Source organism: Ctenopharyngodon idella, chromosome 10 (genome assembly GCF_019924925.1).
Source record: "Ctenopharyngodon idella isolate HZGC_01 chromosome 10, HZGC01, whole genome shotgun sequence".
In the NCBI taxonomy this organism is placed as follows: Eukaryota; Metazoa; Chordata; class Actinopteri; order Cypriniformes; family Xenocyprididae; genus Ctenopharyngodon; species Ctenopharyngodon idella.
Window position 1 is genome coordinate 12,400,912 of NC_067229.1, and position 20,966 is coordinate 12,421,877.

General features: G+C 36.9%; 1 protein-coding gene across 2 annotated transcripts in view; it reads left to right on the plus strand.

Annotated features, from left to right (window-relative positions):
• The window catches only part of ncanb (neurocan b), a 126,233-nt gene extending 111,952 nt beyond the window's left edge, over positions 1-14,281 (plus strand). For both annotated transcript variants that reach the window (XM_051910685.1, XM_051910684.1), the window contains exons 13-15: positions 2,178-2,322; positions 7,736-7,918; positions 8,009-14,281. In XM_051910685.1, the coding sequence (XP_051766645.1) occupies positions 2,178-2,322; positions 7,736-7,918; positions 8,009-8,127 (447 nt within the window). In that variant the 3' untranslated portion in view covers positions 8,128-14,281. The remainder of the gene's footprint in view (positions 1-2,177; positions 2,323-7,735; positions 7,919-8,008) is intronic.
• Positions 14,282-20,966: the final 6,685 nt, after the last annotated feature.

Here is a 20,966-nt window from a genome sequence, read left to right on the forward strand (position 1 = left end):
TGATGCTGACACAAGAGCCAGCCAATAATGAGTCGCCATTCTGACATAGAACAGGGAAGCCTGCACTGCGTCAACTACATATGACAACAGTTCAAATTGTTAAATAAAGTCGTTATTTTTGTTTTGTTTTTGCACACAAAAAGTATTCTCGTCGCTTTATAACATTAAGGTTGAACCACTGCAGTCACATGAACTATTTTAATGATGTCTTTACTACTTTTTTAGACCTTAAAAGGTGCAATGATGTTGCTGCCTATGTGTGGATTAGAAACCCTCGGATTTCATCAAAAATATCTTCATTTGTGTTCCGAAGGTGAATGTGAGTAATTAATGACAGAAATTTCATTTTTGGGTGAACTAACACTTTAATGCTGACAACAATAGAAGCACTTGGGAGAGAACTGTCAGAAGACTTATTTCTTAGCACAAAAGAGGACAGTGGCACAAGAGGATTACCAAGTCATTGTTTTAAATGTGAAAATACAGCAAAGTAACACAGAAATTCAAAAACAATCAACTTGTGACAAGGCCCCTGAAATAATCAGGCCTTCATTTTAAGCTTTCTTTTAGTGATGAGTGATTTTTTTTTTTTTTTTTTGCTAGACAAAGAACAGGAGAAATTCAAAGCGAGAGTCTCAGAGCCAGCAAAAGCTATGAAAAGAGTGACTGTTTATCTCACAGAGTAAGATGCAGCCTGCAGAAGAGACATGCATGGTTGCTGTCCTCACTGGAACATGTATTTCTCCCAATCCTAACACTCTTGAGCTCCTGTGGGGGATTCTGTAGAGACGAGTTGAGCAACACTAGCCATTAAAGATCAGGGCATTTAAGGAGGTCATCATCCAGGAGTTAAAAAGGACAGATGTGATTATTTGTCATGAACTTGTACACTGTGCCAAGAAGGTTCAGAGCAGTATACTTAAAATTATGGAGGACATACTAAGTACTAGAATATTATACATTCATTGAATTAAATCTAGGGTGCACTCATTTCTGCAATCCTTCATTTAAACAAAATTGGCTAATTTACTTATTTTACAGATATTAATGACATATATTTCTCTGTTTTTATTATGTATATGTTTAATACATTTCAGTTTTGCCATCTTTCCATGAATTGTATTAGTGATCGTTAAGAAAATACATCTTTTGTATTTGTTCAGAGGGGGTGTACTCATGTATGCTATGCACTGTGTGTGTATATGAGAGAGAGAGAGATTTGTGTTACCATTTGCATAATCTATCTGATCATACTGCCTGCATTATCATACTAATCTAAGTGATTAATTGTACTGTATGTTCTGATACTTGTATTCTTCTGATACTATACATATACACACTGAACAAAACTATAAACGCAACACTTTTGTTTTTGCCCCCATTTTTCATGAGCTGAACTCAAAGATCTAAGACTTTTTCTATGTACACAAAAGGCCTATTTATCTCAAATATTGTTCATAAATCTGTCTAAATCTGTGTTAGTGAGCACTTCTCCTTTGCCGAGATAATCATCACCTCATGTTGCAGCATGATAATGCACGGCCCCATGTTGCAAGGATCTGTACACAATTACTGGAAGCTGAAAACATCCCAGTTCTTGCATGGCCAGCATACTCACCAGACATGTCACCCATTGAGTATGTTTAGGATGCTCTGGATCGGTGTATACGACAGCGTGTTCCAGTTCTTGCCAATATCCAGCGACTTCAATATCCATTAAAGAGGAGTGGACCAACATTCCACAGGCCACAATCAACAACCTGATGAGGTGGATGGATTATCTCGGCAAAGGAGAAGTGCTCACTAACACAGATTTAGACAGATTTGTGAACAATATTTGAGAGAAATAGGCCTTTTGTGTACATAGAAAAAGTCTTAGATCTTTAAGTTCAGCTCATGAAAAATGGGGCAAAAACAAAAGTTTTGTGTTTATAATTTTGTTCAGTGTGTATATATATATATATATATATATATAGTATCAGAAGAATACAAGTGTCAGAACATACACTCGTAACCATTTAGGTACCAAACAAGTTTATATGATATATTATATCAGACACATTAGATGTATCTGAAAACCCATTTGTAATGCAATGGATATGTAAGACGGTACACTAAATACCTAGTAAAGCCATGGGATTGGATTTAGCCCTGAAATATTCCCATTCCTCCTCCAGCAATATGAGAACTGGAGAGAGAACCAGCCGGATAATTTCTTTGCGGGCGGAGAGGACTGCGTGGTGATGATCGCCCATGAGAATGGCAAATGGAACGATGTGCCCTGCAACTACAACCTGCCCTACATCTGCAAGAAAGGCACAGGTGATGAGCGAGAGAGAGAGAAAGAGAGAGAGGAGGCTTTTGGAAAAGAGGACAAATACTGTACCGCTTTGCTTTATACCTCACTGTACTGTTTCCTTTATTTCTGACCTCCTTTTGTAAACTTAATTCACACATGTGCATGTTCTTCATGAGATGTTCCTCATATCCCTTCCTTAGATTTAAATCCATCCTGCTTCTTTAAAGGGATAGTTCTGTCATGTCATTCAGAACCCATTTGACTTTATTTCTTCTGTGGAACACAAAAGGATTCATTTTGAACAATGAACTGGTCACGCTTTACCATGCAATTACAATAAATCAGTGAGTTGAACTCAAGAACCTGATCAGTGATGATTCATGAACAAAATGGATCAACGATTCATTGAAAAGATTCGACTCACAAGAACGATTTGTTCTCACACAAAGCTATTATCACATGACTTCAGGAGACTTGAAATATAGTTCATGAGTCATATCAACCAATTTTGTGATACTTTTACATGCTTTTGTGTCCTTTTTGAAGCTTGAAAGCTAAAGGGATAGCCCTCCAAAAAATAAAAATTTCGTCATTATTTACTCGTCCTCATGTTGTTCCAAACTGTATTACTTTCTTTGTTCTGTGGAACATAAAAGAAGAATGCTGGTAACCAAACTGTTTCGTGTTCCCATTGACTTCATTGTATCGACAAAAAAATACAAAGGAAGTTGTATGGAAATCGAAACTGTCTGGTTACTAGCATTCTTCAAAATATCATACTGGTTTGGAACAACATGAGGGTGAGTAAATGATGACTGAATTCTCATTTTTGGGGTACTATTTTTGTAACAAAATCCCATATTCCACATTCATTCCCTTCCACTTTTTCTTTATGTCACTCTGAACTTGTCATGTCAGTTTGTACGGCTTCATTTTCAACAGTTCCCTCTTCACCAATTCCTCTCACGTCTTTCGCCATCAGACAAGGTCCTCAGCAATAACTGTCACTCATTTTGTTCTGAGGATGTGATGGTGGGTCCTCAGGAGGGCTGCGTGTTCAAAGCCTCGATCATGACATGACGGACATGACTGGTTCTCTTCAGCCACTTTTAGCTGTCTAGCTCTGACGCAGTCTGCTTCACCCACACCACTATGGACTCATTAGACTTGTTTTATCTGGTCATTTACATATGAAGCAGACTGAGGGTATGGAATCCATCGAGCCCGTCTGCCCTAGCTAGATTTAAAGAGGCACCTCTGGTTCACGAGGGCCAACCGGAGATCAGGTCCATCAGAGAATCCCTCTCAAGGGGTCCAGACCATGACGGGCCTGGTCTGGAGAGCCAATGAAACACGTTTCTCACATCCAATTGAAATCCTCACCTCCGTTCCATAATTCATTATTAAAAATCTGTTTGAGCTTATGTGGTAGGCTTACTTGGCACTTTATAAAAATTTGCTACAAAAAAATCCCCCAAACCAACAATCAGATTTCAAATGAGATGTTTAATTTAAAGGGTTAGTTTACCCATGAAATTCCTGTCATTAAGTACTCACCCTCATGTCGTTCCAAACCCATAAGACCTTTGTTCATCTTCAGAACACAAATTAAGATATTTTTGATGAAATCCGAGTTTTTTTTTTTTTATCTCCCATAGAAAGCAACGAAATTACCATATTCAAGGTCCAGAAAAGTAGTAAAGACATCTTTAAAATGATAAAAGCAAAAGAATACTTTTTGTGCGCAAAAACAAAACAAAAATAACGACGTTAATAAATAAAGTCGTTATTTTTGTTTTGTTTTTGCGCACAAAAAGTATTCTCGTCGCTTTATAACATTAAGATTGAACCACTGTAGTCATGTTGACTATTTTAACGATGTCTTTACTACTTTTCTGGACCTTGAATATGTGGTATTTTGTTGCTTTCTATGGGAGATATAAAACCCCTTTGGATTTCATCACAATATCATAATTTGTGTTCTGAAGATGAATGAAGGCCTTACAGGTTTGGAATGACATGAGGGTGAGTACTTAATGACAGAAATTTCATTTTTGGGTGAACTAATCCTTTAAATGTCTATATTTTTAAACTAAATATTTAATTGAAATCCATCATCAAATAAAATATTATATTTAATATACATATTTAAATGAAACAAGTCTTATTGGCTTTCCAAAGTAGGTCCGTCATGGTCTGGGACTCCTGAGATGCGTCCTCTGATGGACCTGTTCTCCAGGTGGCCCTTGTGAACCCTTGTGAACCTCTTTTAATTTTGCTCATTTAATCTTGCAAACGGGCTGGACGAAAGCTATTAAGTTCTCAGAAAATCACACAAGTACACATATACATTAACATGGTTATTGTAATAGTGTGCACAGGGGTTACTCTGGGCAACAGCCACTGATTTTAATCGATGGTGGGCTTGTTCAATTTTAACAAACAGTCATATGGCTGCATACACAGCTCAGCCAGCTGTCATTTGCAAGACCACCTGGGAAACATTTTCAACCACCCCCACCACCTGCCTCGCTGTCCCTTTTTGTCCATCAGCCCTCCCCCAGCCATTCTATCATTCAAACTGTCACCGCTATTGATCATGCAATCCCTCCAGTGAAGCCTTAATACAATAATAGAATCCCTTAAGAAGAGCATAGAGAAGCAATGCATGATATTAACTCATGAGATATGTGCTTTAAACAGACCTATTGCCAGTATGCTTCTCTTGTGTTGTAATAGTTTTTATGCTGAGCTACAGATATTGCTGGAGGTAAAGATGCCTGAATCCAAGTCTCAGGGTGATGCTGACTCAGTCGAAGAACCCCTATCTATGTCTGTGTTATTGAATCACCTTGACTTTTCCCTGCCAGTTTTGATATTTGGATGAATGAGGTGTGATGCATCTTTAGGCATTCGGGCACTCTTTAGGTGTGATGCATCTTTGGGCATTCTTTGGGCATTTATAGCACTGCTATAAAGAGCATGCAAAAACAAGTGAGAACCAATGAAATATTAATAACTGAGGCTTTTTTTTTTTTTTTTTGCATAATAAAATAAAACTAAATAAATAAATAAATAAATAAATAAATAAAGTCAAATAAATAACTTAAGTTCAGTGTTTTGGTCTTCCATCATATTTAAAATATATAATATATATATATATATATATATATATATATATATAGTTTTAATCGAACTTGTAAGGTCATTAAAAACAAATATCAATATATAATAAACATTTTAAAATAATATATATATATATATATATATATATATATATATATATATGTCTTCTCAGTGAAAATATATAATTCAGTGACATTCATACATTTTTAATCATGGCTTAGTTGTCCAAATACTTTTTGAGTCCACTGTATTTGAGTGTACAGTGTGTCCAGAATTGAGTATTGATTTTATGGTCTATTATTTATTTATAATGTATTGCTGAATCGGAATTGGGCTTGTGTGGATCGAGGACGGTTGCTTAGTGCCGGAGTAAGTTTTTTAAGTGTGACATTTGCCTGCTGTCCTCAAACTAGAAGGTCATATCACTTTCTCTCCAGACAAAGAAGCCCCCCCACCTGAAAAGACATACAACAAAACTCATCAAGCTTACAACCAGCCTGCTGACTTCCCAGATCAATTCCAGCTCATACCATCACTGATTAGGTGGCAATTCCTGCCCGTACTGAGCTACAGATAACCTGCAGTTCCTTGCCAGAATTGATTTGATTCACAGAGGTTAATGGCACGACTTGCTCTGGAGCATTTGATAAAGAAAATCTTATGTGAAAGGGAAAAACTAAAGTGCCAAGGCCATAAAGTCTGCTGGAGTGAAGACATTAAACACTCAAATCACAGGTCAGCTTTATGATGTTTCCAACCAAATGAACAAGCTGAGGTGATTATAGCGGCAGCCTTTGATTATAGCTTTGCTGTTCAGAGTGTGAATGTATGGGGAGCTGTATACCACAGGCTAATTGTTTGTGCCTGCGCCCTGATTGGTTCCCTGTGGTGTTTACTGGCCCACTGCAACAAAATAACAGACCGACTTGCAGCAGCTTGCATCCTCAGTCAAACGATACACTGAGGTTCAACTCCAAGGGCGCCACCTAATGAAAGCAAAAGGAACTGCAGTGAAACGAGGTTTTTAAACCTGTTTAATTAGTTAAATGTCACCACGAGGCACTGCTGTAGATGGTTATGTCACTGGGCTGTGGTGCTTTAGGGTTGAATCAGAATACAGCAGGGAATGAAGTTCTTTTTTTTTTCTTCATACTCCACCTCTGATTTGTCAAGCTATAAATCTCGAACATGAAACAGCATTTGAAACCCATTTCCTCTGTAATGTGGGAGTTAAACTGAGTATTCAATAAAAAATGTTAGGTGGGACTTGATTTTATCCATCAAGAATTGATTATATCTTTAAAAGTGGGATCTATCTGACAGGTGGTTGGGGAAAACATTTTATTATTATTATTATTACATTTTTTATTTTTATATTTTTTATTATTTGCAGTAAGATTCACAATAAATCATTCACAATGACACCAGGAACTATGGATGCATCACTTTATATTGTTTTTATATTATAAATAATTAATTATTTTAAAATACATAAATAAAAATAAAAAATACAAATTAATTTATTATTATTTTTTATTATAATTATTTCTAATTTATTATTTATAAATAAATATCAATATAAAATGATTTATTTATTTATTAAAATTAATATGTTTAATTTGTTTTATTTTATTCTATTCTAATTTTATATAAGTGTTCTTTTAATTTTTTGATGTATTTTTATTTTTAGCTTTGCCTCCAACTAACAGCAATTAAAAGTTAAGATGTAAAAAAACTAATTTAATAAGATTGTTAAATGTAATCTTTAGCAAATTGTAAAATAAAATAATTTTTCATACTGTACATTGTAATGTTGTGTTGTAATGATACCTTAAGCACAAATATTTTTTATTATAAATTATACTTTATATTATAATTATTTTGTATTTTGTATAATTATTTATAAATGACAATTTTATATAATAAAAAAAAAATCTTTTAATTTTTTGATCTATATATTTTTAGCTCTGCCTTCATCTAATGGTCATTAAAAGTTCATTTTTAAAAACACTAATTTAAATAACACTGTTAAATGTAATCTTTAGGAAATTGTTTAATAAATATTTGCAAAGTTGTGTTGCCAAAATTTACTAGCATTTAAAATGATTGATTTTAGCTTTTAGTGTTATATTTTTATTTTATATGAACAAAATAATATAGCCATCGGTTATTGCTCATCATCCTTACCATGAAAATTAAAGGAATATCTGACAGAATTGTAAAAATTTCCAGGAACATATATTAAGAAAGGATGTTGATCAAGATTCATTTATGTTTTCGTAATCCAACATTATTGTCTTTTTTTTGCAGTACTATGCGGAGCTCCGCCGGCCGTGGACAATGCTTTCCTGATTGGTAGGAAGCGTTCGCACTACGACATACACTCTGTGGTACGTTACCAGTGCGATGATGGTTTCCTCCAGCGCCACATCCCTACCACTAAGTGTCGTGCCAATGGCAAATGGGACCGACCCAAGATCATCTGTACAAAGTGTGAGTGTCCAGATTTTATTAGCTAAAAGTCAATATCAAGAACCAAATTACCAGATTCATTCACACTTGATTCTTTTCTTGTATTCTCAGCACGGAGATCTCACCGCTACAGACGCCACCACCACAAGTCCCACCACGAGCGCAGAAAGCACAAGAGGCACGGTTCAGGAGGTCATCGAGGTCAACAGGAGGGTCACGGCCATTTCTAACCAAATAATCCCCTCCTTTCCGCCAGCCTTTCACCTAAACCTCCTTATCTTTGATATCCGACGGCCTTTCACCTTTTCCCTCTTCTCGCCTGGGTCAGTCTACCCCCATTATGATCAGAGGGGGCACTGCTGGACCTCACAAGGACTATAACAATTTTACTTTTCCGTCTCTTTATCCGTTAATGTTCCATCTCATTTTAGTGAATCAACCGTGAGGAAAGTTCTTTCGTACCTTCAATGTAGAAAACACTCTAGGTAACTGTTTATGTATTTTTACATAAGCATTAATGGAGCGGGAGAGTTGGTACAACATGTAAATATTGTATTTCTTTTCAAAATGCAGGATCAAATCAAAACCGCCAGGAAATGCTTGGTATCCGTTAGCTCATGCAGTATTTCTTGACCGTTTTGACGTTGGTTTGCTCTTTGTAAGACATTAACCTAATTTATACAGTATTTCTGAGTATTGATGTGTTTTGGGTTGCGAGGAGTGGTGCTCATCCTGATTTTCAGTGCATAAACTGCGCAATTCACGCAAAAATAAAAAGAAAATTCATCCTCATGTTGTTCTAAACCCATACGACTTTATTTCCTCCATTGAAGCGCAGAGATGAGTGAATGGCAACATTTCAAACTTCAAAAAACTTCAAAAAAGCAGCATAAAATTAGTTGTTTTTTGTTTTTTGTAGCCGTACAATAGATATGTGCGAGAAACAAAGGTTTTTAATAATCAAAAGCCGTTATCGTTAATCTCCCCTCAATTGTAACTTTCACAAAAATGTGATGTTTGATGTCAATGATGTCAAATCTGGCAGCTTGATGACAAACGAGATTTCAGACCCATATCGGTGGAGTTCTCTGTGAATAATCATTTAAATTTCACATTTAATAAGAAGGATATAGAACACATATAGTCATACAAACCACTTTAATGATCATTTTACAGTACTTTTAGTCATTTTAGGAGCTGTTACAGCCCGGGTCTACATCCATTTTTATTGTATGGAAAAGAGCAGCTTGAACACTCTGCAAAGTGTCTTCTTTTGTACTCCACAGACAAAAAAAAAAAAAAAAAAAAAAAGGTAATACGGGTTTGGGAAGACATGAGGGTGAATAAATGACATACTTTTCATTTTTGGGGTCAAAATATTATGTTATGTTCTACAGCCCTTAACTAGCAATTAACACAGATAAATATCAACCCTTGACTGAATTAGACAAGATTTGACAAGAATTAGGTAAAATATGCCACTGTAAAATCCCCCCTACTAGTGGTCCCTCAATCTGTTATTGATAGTCTATGTCATGATCTCCTACTTTCTCACCCACAGAGGAGAAATTGTTCTGTCAGAGACTGTCGTCGAGAAAAAAAGCGAGAATTAGAGAGACGGAAAGAGAGGTTCGACTTGCCGGTCTTAATTGCACTCGGCTACATATACGGCACATCAAACTGAGCCAGTGACAAGGTACTTTTAACAGCCTCGGGGGTCGAACGCTACGCCTGTAATTAGCTTCTCAATGTGGCACAGTTGGGGAAGAAATAAAATAGGGATGGATTCCCATGAGTGGGACGAGAACGAAAACAAAGAATCCAGATGGTGTGATATCACATACAGGTTAGATGTTAAAAGTGCTCATGGGTAAATTTCAAAGGCAGGGATACCTCCAGCACTGAAGATCAGAAGGTTAAAAAGGAAAGGCTCATGCAGAAGAAAGCCAGTTGAGATTCAGCATTTGGCCTTCTGTTCTCCTCAGAGCGAAAGATGTGATCTGGGCTCACTGTGGTTTTATAACGCACACTTTTTTTTCTTACCTACCAGGTGCGTGTCCTGTTTTTCAAAGAGTACTGCGACAGCTGACTCAAAAATGAGGACTGCTCCTTATTCTCTGCCCTCTCAACTATCCTCCTTACTTTAAAAAAGGGCAGAGTCTTTATTTTGCAGAGCATTTTTTCTAATGCCGAGGTTTGTGCTTATCTCGCGCTGTTCCTCTCTCAATTTCCCCATGAGATTGCAAACGTAGCCCAGTTCTCCGCCAACTTCTTTTCAACGTCAGCGCTCCCTCATCATTCCTTCTCTACCTTTATCCACCTTTTTTAATGAAATATCCCAAAATTCAGAGACTGTGAAAAGCCAGTAGTCTGAATATCTGAACGATTAATCTTTTTTTTTCAAGCAAGCTTAATTAATGTTGAGGTTACTGACAATTTTTTTTTATAAAGAAGGAATTGACTTCAAGAAAAGGATGATTTTAATTTTGAAAAAAACTGTTTTTGAACATTTTGAAGTTTAGTCAAAACCAGAAAAACGTATTATAGGGTTAATTTCACAAAAACAGAAAAATCTAGGTCATATTTCACCCCAATTTAATAAAATTTGACTAACATTGTAGTAAAAGAAATAATACCATAAATATTGTTATAATTGTTATTTATGTTTTTTTATTCATTTTGTGAATATACACACTATATTGCCAAAAGTATTGGGACACCCCTCCAAATCATTGAATTCAGGTGTTCCAATCACTTCCATGGCCACAGGTGTATAAAATCAAGCACCTAGGCATGCAAACTGCTTCTACAAACATTTGTGAAAGAATGGGTCACTCTCAGGAGCTCAGTGAATTCAAGCGTGGTACTGTGATAGGTTGCCACCTGTGCAATAAGTCCATTCGTGAAATTTCCTCACTACTAAATATTCCACGATCAACTGTTAGTGGTATAACAAAGTGAAAGCAATTGGGAACAACAGCAACTCAGCCACGAAGTGGTAGGCCACGTAAAATCACAGAGCGGGGTCAGCGCATGCTGAGGCGCACAGTGCGCAGAAGTTGGCAACTTTCTGCAGAGTCAATAGCTGCAGACCTCCAAACTTCATGTGGCCTTCAGATTAGCTCAAGAACAGTGCATAGAGAGCTTCATGGAATGGAGATGGGATGAATTAGGGCGGAGACTGCGAGCCAGGCCTTCTTGCCAACATCACTGCCTGACCTCACAAATGCCCTTCTAGAAGAATGGTCAAAAATTCCCATAAACACACTCCTAAACCTTGTGGAAAGCCATCCCAGAAGAGTTGTAGCTGTTATAGCTGCAAAGGGTGGGCCAACTCAATATTAAACCCTACGGATTAAGAATGGGATGTCATTAAAGTTCATGTGCATGTAAAGGCAGGCATCCCAAAACTTTTGGCAATATAGTGTATATATATATATAAGCAATAAGGTACGATCGAGGCTGTGCTGTTTCATGAATAAGTCACGGCTGAAGGGCGTTGTTAGGCATGACGTGAAGCGGAGCGTTATTCACGATACAGCACTAGCCTCGAGTACCTTATTGCTTTTATAAAACGGTTACCACACAATACATATATTAAAGCCAAAAATATGTATCATGCAACTTTCATGAACTAAACTTTCACTAAAAGCATTCCTTCTGCCGGAAAAAATAGTCCCTGACCGTGAACAGCAACAGAAGTTATATTATTACACCATTAGATGGCGGCAAAGACTGTCTTTATGATTGTGTCAGTCAGTAGCGAAGACTTTTTTTACATTGAAAAGACTCAAGACACAACTGACAAATGTTTTGACTAGCGCTGTCAGTCAAGGGAAAACCTCTTAACTGTTAAAAGGATAGGATAATACATCAGACATTTAAACAGATTTTTTATTATGAACATAGGACTGACCTGAAGGAAAATGCTAAATCTGAATGCAGGTAATAAACTCGCTCAATTGATCTCTTTCTCACAATACTCTTCTAGTCTTACATAATACAGGAAGCTTCAATGAACAATATCAGCTGAGAACAAACAGTTTACGTTGTTAAGAGTGGTTGCTAAGGGTGTTGTGTAGTGATACCCAGAACCGTTGGGTGAAGCGGTCATAGCCGTGTTTTATCGTGAATAAAACACAGCTATTGACCAATCAAAATCAAGGACAGGAACTAACCGTTTTATATATATATATATATACACAGTATCCTTAAAGAAAAATATTTTTTTATTTTGGGGTGAAGAAGGACCATATTCTAAACAGGTTTTGCGTGATTCATTCGAATGCCTATGCATGATTTGCATTGAACAGGAGGTGTACCAGTGTTGTGCAATTTGTCTGTCAAAATTGGAGTCTCGTTCTGATACCCAGTATCCTAATAATCCATATTAGCTGCTAATGTACCTCTATATCACACTAATAGCTCTTTACAGCCCTCAGCTCAGGCTAGCTAAGGAAGGCAGATGGCTAACAATGTGGCAACTTAATTGCGAGCCTTGATTATAAAAATGAACCTCTAAACAAAGAATGTTCACAGCTGTCTTTTGGCAAGCATTCTGGAGAACCGTAAGAGGCAGCTGTGGGATTTTCTTGTGGCAAGTTCTCTGACTAATTGCCACAGAGCAATTGCTATCCCAGAGGTTGTTATGCTTGCTGCACCACCCCTTTGTAGTTACATTTGTGAAACATAGTGTTATTTAGGCTTGTTTGCATGACTCATTCAGCCAGATTTGTCAACTTTCTCACAAGCAAAATATGCGAAATACTCTTGCGCATCTCACAATAGCTGCCAACACTTTGTTTGCAATCTGCCGCTGCAGTCGAGTATGGTGTTTTTCCATTTACTCCGTTTTGATACAATGTGCACGTTGTAACGAGAGTTTAACCTTGTCCTTTTCGTATTCACATGATTGTTGGAGGTAAAGAGGAAGCTGTGGAGGTGAGACAGGAGCACGATGTCCTCTGTTTAATCAGGACTGCAGGTAATACACCACATCCATCATCACCTTCAGGAGTATCACAGCAAGAGTAGCACATCTGAATTTTTAGTGGGTTATCTTCGTCTGCTGGAAATGTCTTGGATTGGATGGTGTCAGAAAGGGAATTACCATGACAAAGAATGCCAGTTCATCTGCTGGTGGCAGTGCAGATTGTTCTGGAAATCGCAGCTGCTTAGTATACTTAACCCGAACCTCCAGCGTTCCCTGTTCACCTAAACCGTGCTTACATAGTCTGCCCTTTACCTCATATAAATCTCTATTGGCACATAATCCTATCTGTAAATTCCATCCCAGCCGGCTGTCATATCATTACAGCCAACTTTGTCATGCACATGGTTCTTGGGATGTTAGCGCTGTAGAAGAGGACCTTAAAAAAGATTCAGTGATACAGATTAACATATTGTAAGTTTTTTTTTTTAGGTTTCCATGCTCCATTGATGTCCTGTGTAAATGAGTTACACCTCAGATCATGAGACATATTGAGGAAAGGTGTGCTATTTCTTTTCTAAGTGGTTGGAATTTCGTGATAAAACTGAAAAGAAAAAAAAGTGTAAACTCACATTGAAGGAGAGACCCAAGCCATAACATCATAGAGACTTAAAGGTGGCGCTTTCGACTTGGTTTAGTAAATAACCACCCAAAACACCCTAGCAACCATGATAGCAATGTGTTAAATACCGCTCATCATTCTACCGAGTTTTGCCCAGGTAATTTCACATTTTATCTTGATATGGTTGTGTGTTTAGCTTTACATTGATATCCAACGTTTTCAAACTTATTATGAGATCATCCAGTCACATTTATACCTTTCGTGAAAAATTGTAGTTTTTGTTTAATTTTCATCTAAAGAACCAAGACTATAAGATTTTCATGTATATTTACAGTTAACGCTGTTATTTCTGTATATTTATTATTCAACCCAGCATTCCCCAGCATTCTCCTAAATTCATTCCTTCAGCAGTAGCAAAGCAACCTTTCGACACCACTCCTCAGCTCTGTGATGTACAGACTTTGTTTTCGATTCTTGACGTTTTCCTTCATTTTTTATGTATGTATGTATTTATTTATTTTTCACTTTTTTAAAATGAAATCTGGATGTGTTTGAGTCCCTGGACCTTAGTCACACAGGCTAATTCTCCGTCCGTTCTCCAATGCTAGGCAGAAAACACCACTGCTGCTGCATCAAACATTAAACACAATCTTCTACATTGAGATACTGTTGTTTTTTAAAACATTTTCTTCAGCAGGATGACCGAGTTAGGCTGTGTGAATGCTGTCCATGTGTGTTATTCAATATTTATTGATGTTCTTATGAATTCTAGTTCTGTCATTGTATCATATTCTTTACCAAACAAGTGTTCAATTAAAAACATTGGATGGGATTGGTAATATTATTTAATTGCTTTTATCTTTTGCAATTGTTTTTGTTGCAAATTACACTTAGTTCACCCCAAAAATGTCATTCCAAACCTGTAAGACCTTCTTACCCCCATAAAACACAAAAGGAGAAATTTTGAAGAAAGCTCACGCTGCTGTTTTCCATATGATGTGAGCATATTGTGACCAAGAAAGCCATACAGGTTTGAAACCTCATGAGGGTAAGTAAATGATGCCATGATTTATTTTATAGATGAATTATGAGGTTTTAACAAACTTATTACAGATGTGGCCTAATGGTTAGAAAGTCGCACTTGTAACCCAAAGGTCATGTGTTCGAGTCTCAGTACCGGTAGGAAGTTTAGGTAGGTACTCTAATTACCCACAACTGAGGTGCCCTTGAGCAAGGCACTTAACCCCCAATCACTCCCCGGGTGCCGCAGCAAAAATGGCTGCCCACTGCTCCGGGTGTGTGTGTGTTCAATACTCACTGCTGTGTGTGTGACCTTGGATGGGTGAAATACAGAGCACAAATTTCGAGTATGGGACACCATACTTGGCTACACGTCACGTCACTTATACACTTAAAGGGCACCTATTATACATAATTCACTTTTACATGGTGTTTGTAAATAAATGTGTGTTGGCAGTGTGTGAACGCAACCACCCTACAATGATCCACCCACTCCTTTTTTTTTAAACCCCATTAAACCAAAGTAGTCTCATTAGACATGCCGTTTTGATTCTCTGAGCAGTGTGATGTCGCACTGCTCAAGCCCCGCCCACAGCCGCTAACTGACAGTCCTGCATTACCATAGTTTCCACCCTCAGCGAGTTGTACGCTGTAAGTTGAGTCTCTCCATCAGTGTCCGACTCTGGTTTGAACAATGGCTGAACCCCGCTACTGACAATCATCATTTTGGTTGCGTGAGATTCTCCAGTTTTGTTGTTGTTGAATATCTGAAGCGCAAGCTGTTAAAGCTCCACCCTCTTCTGGAAAGGGGGCTGGGAGCAACTGCTCATTTGCATTTAAAGGGGCACACACAAAAACAGTGTTTTTGCTCACACCCAAATAGGGGCAAATTTGACAAGCTATAATAAATGATCTGTGGGGTAATTTGAGCTGAAACTTCACAGACACATTCTGGGGACAACAGAGACTTATATTACATCTTGTGAAAAGATGCATTACCATATCTTATTTGCTACTACAAGTGTTTTTTTTTTTTTCTTTCTCTTTCTCTCCATCACTGGATGGTTCTTCTTATCAAGCCATTGGCTCACAAGAAGTGTGTGGTGAATAATTCATACACGCTGTGTATCTCTGACTACCTCTGCTTTATCTCTTCATGTCAGATTCAAGGTCTTTGATGTTCCATCTTCGCACTGAGGCACAAGACATTGTAAATATTCCTGTATCTGCCTCTGTACAGAGCTATGATTCTCACGTTTAATAAACAGGCGAGATCAAGACTCAGAAGAGTAGAGAAACGCAACAAAACATGGTGTTAGCTATGCAGTATCAAAAGAGTTTTATTCATCCAGACATACAATTTAAAAATGAATTGTGTATAATGAAAAAGCACCCTGTTGAGATCAAGTTTCACCTCAAATAGGTCAAATATTAATAAACACGGCTCTTAAAGGAACAGTTTACCCAAAAATGTAAATTCTGTTAGTAATTACACCCTCTCCCCTCCCAAAAAAAAAAAAAAAAAAATGTGGTCCATGCGACTTATTAAATATATTCTGTCTTCTGAAATCTTCATGCAATAGTTTTGTGTGAGGAACAGGAAAAAATCATAAGGGTTAGTTCACTAAAAATTTTAAATTGCCATCATGTAATCACCCTCATGTTGTTCCAAACCCAAATGCTGTTCTTTTTTTCAATAAAAGGACAGTTCATAACTCCACAGATGTGGTCCGTACGACCTATGCACCATATTGCAAGTCATCTGAAGTCATACCATAATTTTGTATGTGGAACAGCATGAAATTTAAAGGGATAGTTCATACAAAAATTGAAATTCTGCAATCATTTAATCACCCTCATGTCATTCCAAGCCCAATTGTTCATCTTCAAAGCACAAATGAAGATATTTTTAATGAAACCTGAGAGATTTCTTTCTTATCAAAAGTCTATTCCACAAATCCGTTGATGCTTCAAAACGTTAATAAAGAGACTGCAAATGAAATCCATATGAATCAGGCTGTTGTAATGCTTTTCTGCTGAATAAATTCCTTTCTTGAAAAACATTTAATTTAGGCTTATATTCACATATAAACAATGATCACATACATAGAACTCATCAAATATTGAAAACACAAGCTCACGTAATGCACAAGAACCAATAAGGTTCATTTTCGCACCTCAAGCAAGTTCCACTGACCGCATCTCTCAAGTTTCATTAAAAATATCTTAATTTGTTTTTCAGAGATTAACAAATGGGCTTGGAACAACATGAGTAATTTATGACATAATTTTCATTTTTGGGTGAACTAAAAGGGTTAGCTCGCCCAAAAAAAAAAAAAAAAAAGACATTTCTGTCATTAATTACTCACCCTCATGTCGTTCCAAACCCGTAAGACCTTCGTTCATCTTCAGAACACCAATTAAGATATTTTTGATGAAATTTTGCATTAGTTTTTTTTTTATCCCCCATAGAAAGCAATGAAATTATCACATTCAAGGTCCAGAAAAGTAGTAAAAACATCATGAAAATAGTCAAAGTGACTGCACCTGCATGTGATGCTGACGCAAGAGCTGGCCAATACTGAGCCGGCGTTCTGATGTAGAACCTGGAAGTGCTGGACGTAAACAGCGTAGGAGAATGACACAGAAGAGAAGATATTGTTGAATAAAGTCATTATTTTTGTTTTGTTTTTGCGCACAAAAAAGTATTCTCGTTGCTTCATAACATTAAAGGGTTAGTTCACCCAAAAATGAAAATAATGTCATTTATTACTCACCCTCATGTCTTTCCACACCCGTAAGGCCTTCATTCATCTTCGGAACACAAATTAAGATATTTTTGATAAAATCCGATGGCTCGGTGAGGCCTGCATTCACAGCAATGACATTTCCTCTGTCAAGATCCATAAAGGTACTAAAAACATATTTAAAACAGTTCATGCAAGTTCAGTGGTTCTGCCTTAATATTATAAAGCGACGAGAATATTTTTGTGCGCCAAAAAAACAAAATAATGACTTTTCAACAATATAGTGATGGGCCGATTTCAAAACACTGCTTCGGAGCTTTACAAATCGAATCAGTGACTCGGAGCGCCAAAGTGATTTCAGCAGTTTAGCCGTTTGATAGGAGATCCGTCACTGATTCGATTCGTAAAGCTGTGTTTTGAAATCGGCCCATCACTATATTGTTGAAAAGTCACACAAAAAGTATTCACGTCGCTTTATAATATTAAGGTAGAACTACTTGCATGAACTGTTTTAAATATGTTTTTAGTACCTTTATGGATCTTGAGAGAGGAAATGTCATTGCTGTGAATGCAGCCTCGCTGAGCCATCGGATTTAATCAAAAATATCTTAATTTGTGTTCTGAAGATGAATGAAGGTCTTACGGGTGTAGAACGACATGAGGGTGAGTAATAAATTACATTATTTTCATTTTTGGGTGAACTAACCCTTTAAGGTTGAACCACTGCATTCACATGGACTATTTTAACAAAGTCTTTACTACCTTTCTGGACCTTGAATGTGGTAATTCCGTTGCTTTCTATGGGGGATAAAAAACCTCCTGGATTTCATCAAAAATATTTGTGTTCCGAAAATGAAGGTCTTACGGGTGTGGAACTAACCCTTGAAGTCGTTATACACTAAAAATCTTGTCACCTTCTGTATGCCAAGAAAAAACAGACTGATCTCACAAAAAATCATATTGAAAAAGTAAAATCATGTGGGTTCTGAATGACATTTGTTGGAGTAGATGACAGAATATTCTTTTTTGGCTAAAATGTTCCTTTAAAACATTTCTACATTTAACTGTTGAAACTCTATGTTCTCTGGTTTGAATAAATTCCAAGCTGGTTTAATTTCGCAGCTGTAGCGGGAGATCTTTCTGCCCGACTGATCTGCATGTGCTAGACTCTCCCAGCGTTCCAAGGGCAAGCTGTCCTCATTAGACGTCAAGCTGTGGAATCCAGTTAGTTTTGCTCTTAAGATGACCTAGGCATTTTTCCAAGTGCAAAAACACATTCCTGATTTACTGTGCTGCTATCTTTTGAACCAGTTACTATTCTGGGAGGGATATGAATTTGAAGACGTTTTTTTTTTTTTTTTTTTTGCTCAATAAATATTAAGCATCTCATCCAAGAACTTTTTCGCTGACTGAAGCTAACTGTGCTAATAGCATCTGAATTGCCAGATACTCCCGGATTTACTTTCTGAATGCGTTCCTCGTCGTGAACCGACAGCATTTTGAAAAATTGTGACAGTCAACTATCTTCGCACTCCTCCGGCGTGCTTCTCATTTGGGAAATGCGTTTATACAGTTGCCATATTAGCATCGTGAGTCAGTGCTAAGGTTAATTCCTATTCTTAAGTCCATTTATCATTCCAGTAGGTAAATTGATGAATACACAAGGTCTGCTAAGCCTTTGCAAGAGCCGCATTTAACAGGATAATGATGTTTGTGCAGATGGTTGCTGAGTCCTTAGCTGTGCTAATAGCTTTTTAAAGTACTGCAGGATGCAAAGCAGGCCAAAAATGAGTCGCAAACTAAATAAAAAAACATCCTTCTGCTCGAGTCCATCTGGGCTGCTGAGGGTAGATGCACATGGCCAGTGTACATTTGCTGTGGATCTACAGTTGACGATCCAGAAACATTCCTTCATTAGGCAGCTTCTGTATAACAGGATTTTCACACATTGGTGACTTCGGGGATAGCTAGTCTATCAGATTCCTCTTACTGCTTACTGGAAAGGCCACTTCTTAGTGTTTCATAAAGCAGGCTGTGGGTTTCATTGCTGCGACTGTAGTGTCCAACTCCTGACTTGACCTGAATCGATACATTGTATTCTTATACTTTAGACTAAAAGCAAGTACTTTGCTGGTGATGGGAACATATGCAAGACAAGATGGTGATTTATCTAAATACAACGTGTTCTAGGATCTTTTGTTGGTTCTGGACCTTAACCTAACCCCTAACCCTCAAGTGTCCTTCATATAGCAGCCCTTAATTGACAAATTTGGGCACAAAGGTGTGATCCCAATTTTTTTTTTTTTTTTTTTTTTAATAAATGTCATATCACTAGCATCTAAACAATCAATTTATGCATTTATTTTGTGATTTTTTGGGGGGTATTTTTTAATTTATTTACCTCTAAAAGTACCATATTTTTTATGTAAAATATGTTTATTTTTGTTATATTTAATATATTTTTAAATATTTAAAAAAAAAAAAATATTTTCATTCCAGTAAGTTCAGACAGCCAAAACCTCAAAATTTGGCATACTTTGGTGACATCTGTTGTTATAAAATAGCAAAATAGCAAAAATATCAATGGCCACAATAGCTGTAGTCTAAATCTATAAACCATTGTTGTAACAAATTTAACCTCTTAAGTTTTAGATTTTATCACAAGTTAAAAGTGTAGAATATTTTGGCATCTTTGTATAGTCTCACCCAACTCAAATGATTTATTTGTGTTGGGTGAGACTATACAAATATGCCAAAATATGCTTACAGACAAATATGACCATGCTATAAGGAAAAGACTAAGTAGGAGACAGAGTAATCATTTATTTCTAACAAAAAATATAAAATTTCAATAACTCAAAAAAGAACCAAACAGGTAAAAATAAACAATAAACCTAACAATTAACTCAATAAAAGTAAATGATAACAAACATTCAAGAATGTACAACGTTTTGCTTGGAAGCATCAACAAATCTTGCAGCAGGACTTGTTCTGACTTTGAAGTGTGTGTGTTTTCACAGTGGCTGATTGGCACATTTTAAAAAAAAATTGCTCAGTTATTGGCTTATTCAATTCCTTTGTGTATGTGTGAGTGGCTGTTTTTTATCTGATAAATTAAAAAAAAACACGCTCTGTTACAGGCTCATTCAACGGCTTTCAATGCAATGCTTTTGTATGTGTGTGTGTGTGTGTGTGAGTGAGAGAGAGAGAGAGAGAGAGAGTAGCTGCAATTTTTTGCAATGCTTGACTTTTCTTTTAAAAAAACATGAACGAAAATGTTCTCTTCTGTTGTTTCATATTTGCAGAAAAAAACATTACACCGTATTTTGTACATACTTTCCAGTTTTTAAAAATCACGTAACTTTCTTTTTCTCCTCAGGTCATGCTCAAGATCATATTCAAAAGCAGTCAATAAATTAAACAGCTGCATTAACCTTCTGCCCCTTCTTTTCCACTTCAGTCCGAGTTCTCTCAACACAAACCGGCGAGCGAAAACAGCATACTTGCTCTTTATCTGTACCTGCGGCCGCTTCCGATTGGAACAAATCAGCAGGATCCGTGTTCAAAGCTTCAAGGGACTAAACAAACAGCAAATGCTCACTGTTCACTGCTGGAGGCTTATTCAACAAAGCAAAGCCTTTACTCATTACCTGCCGAAATGAGCCAATCAGTGTTACAAACACTTCAGCCAGACATGATTCAATTTTCACTTTGTTTTTTTCCTTTCAGCAGGTAAGAAATTAGACAAAT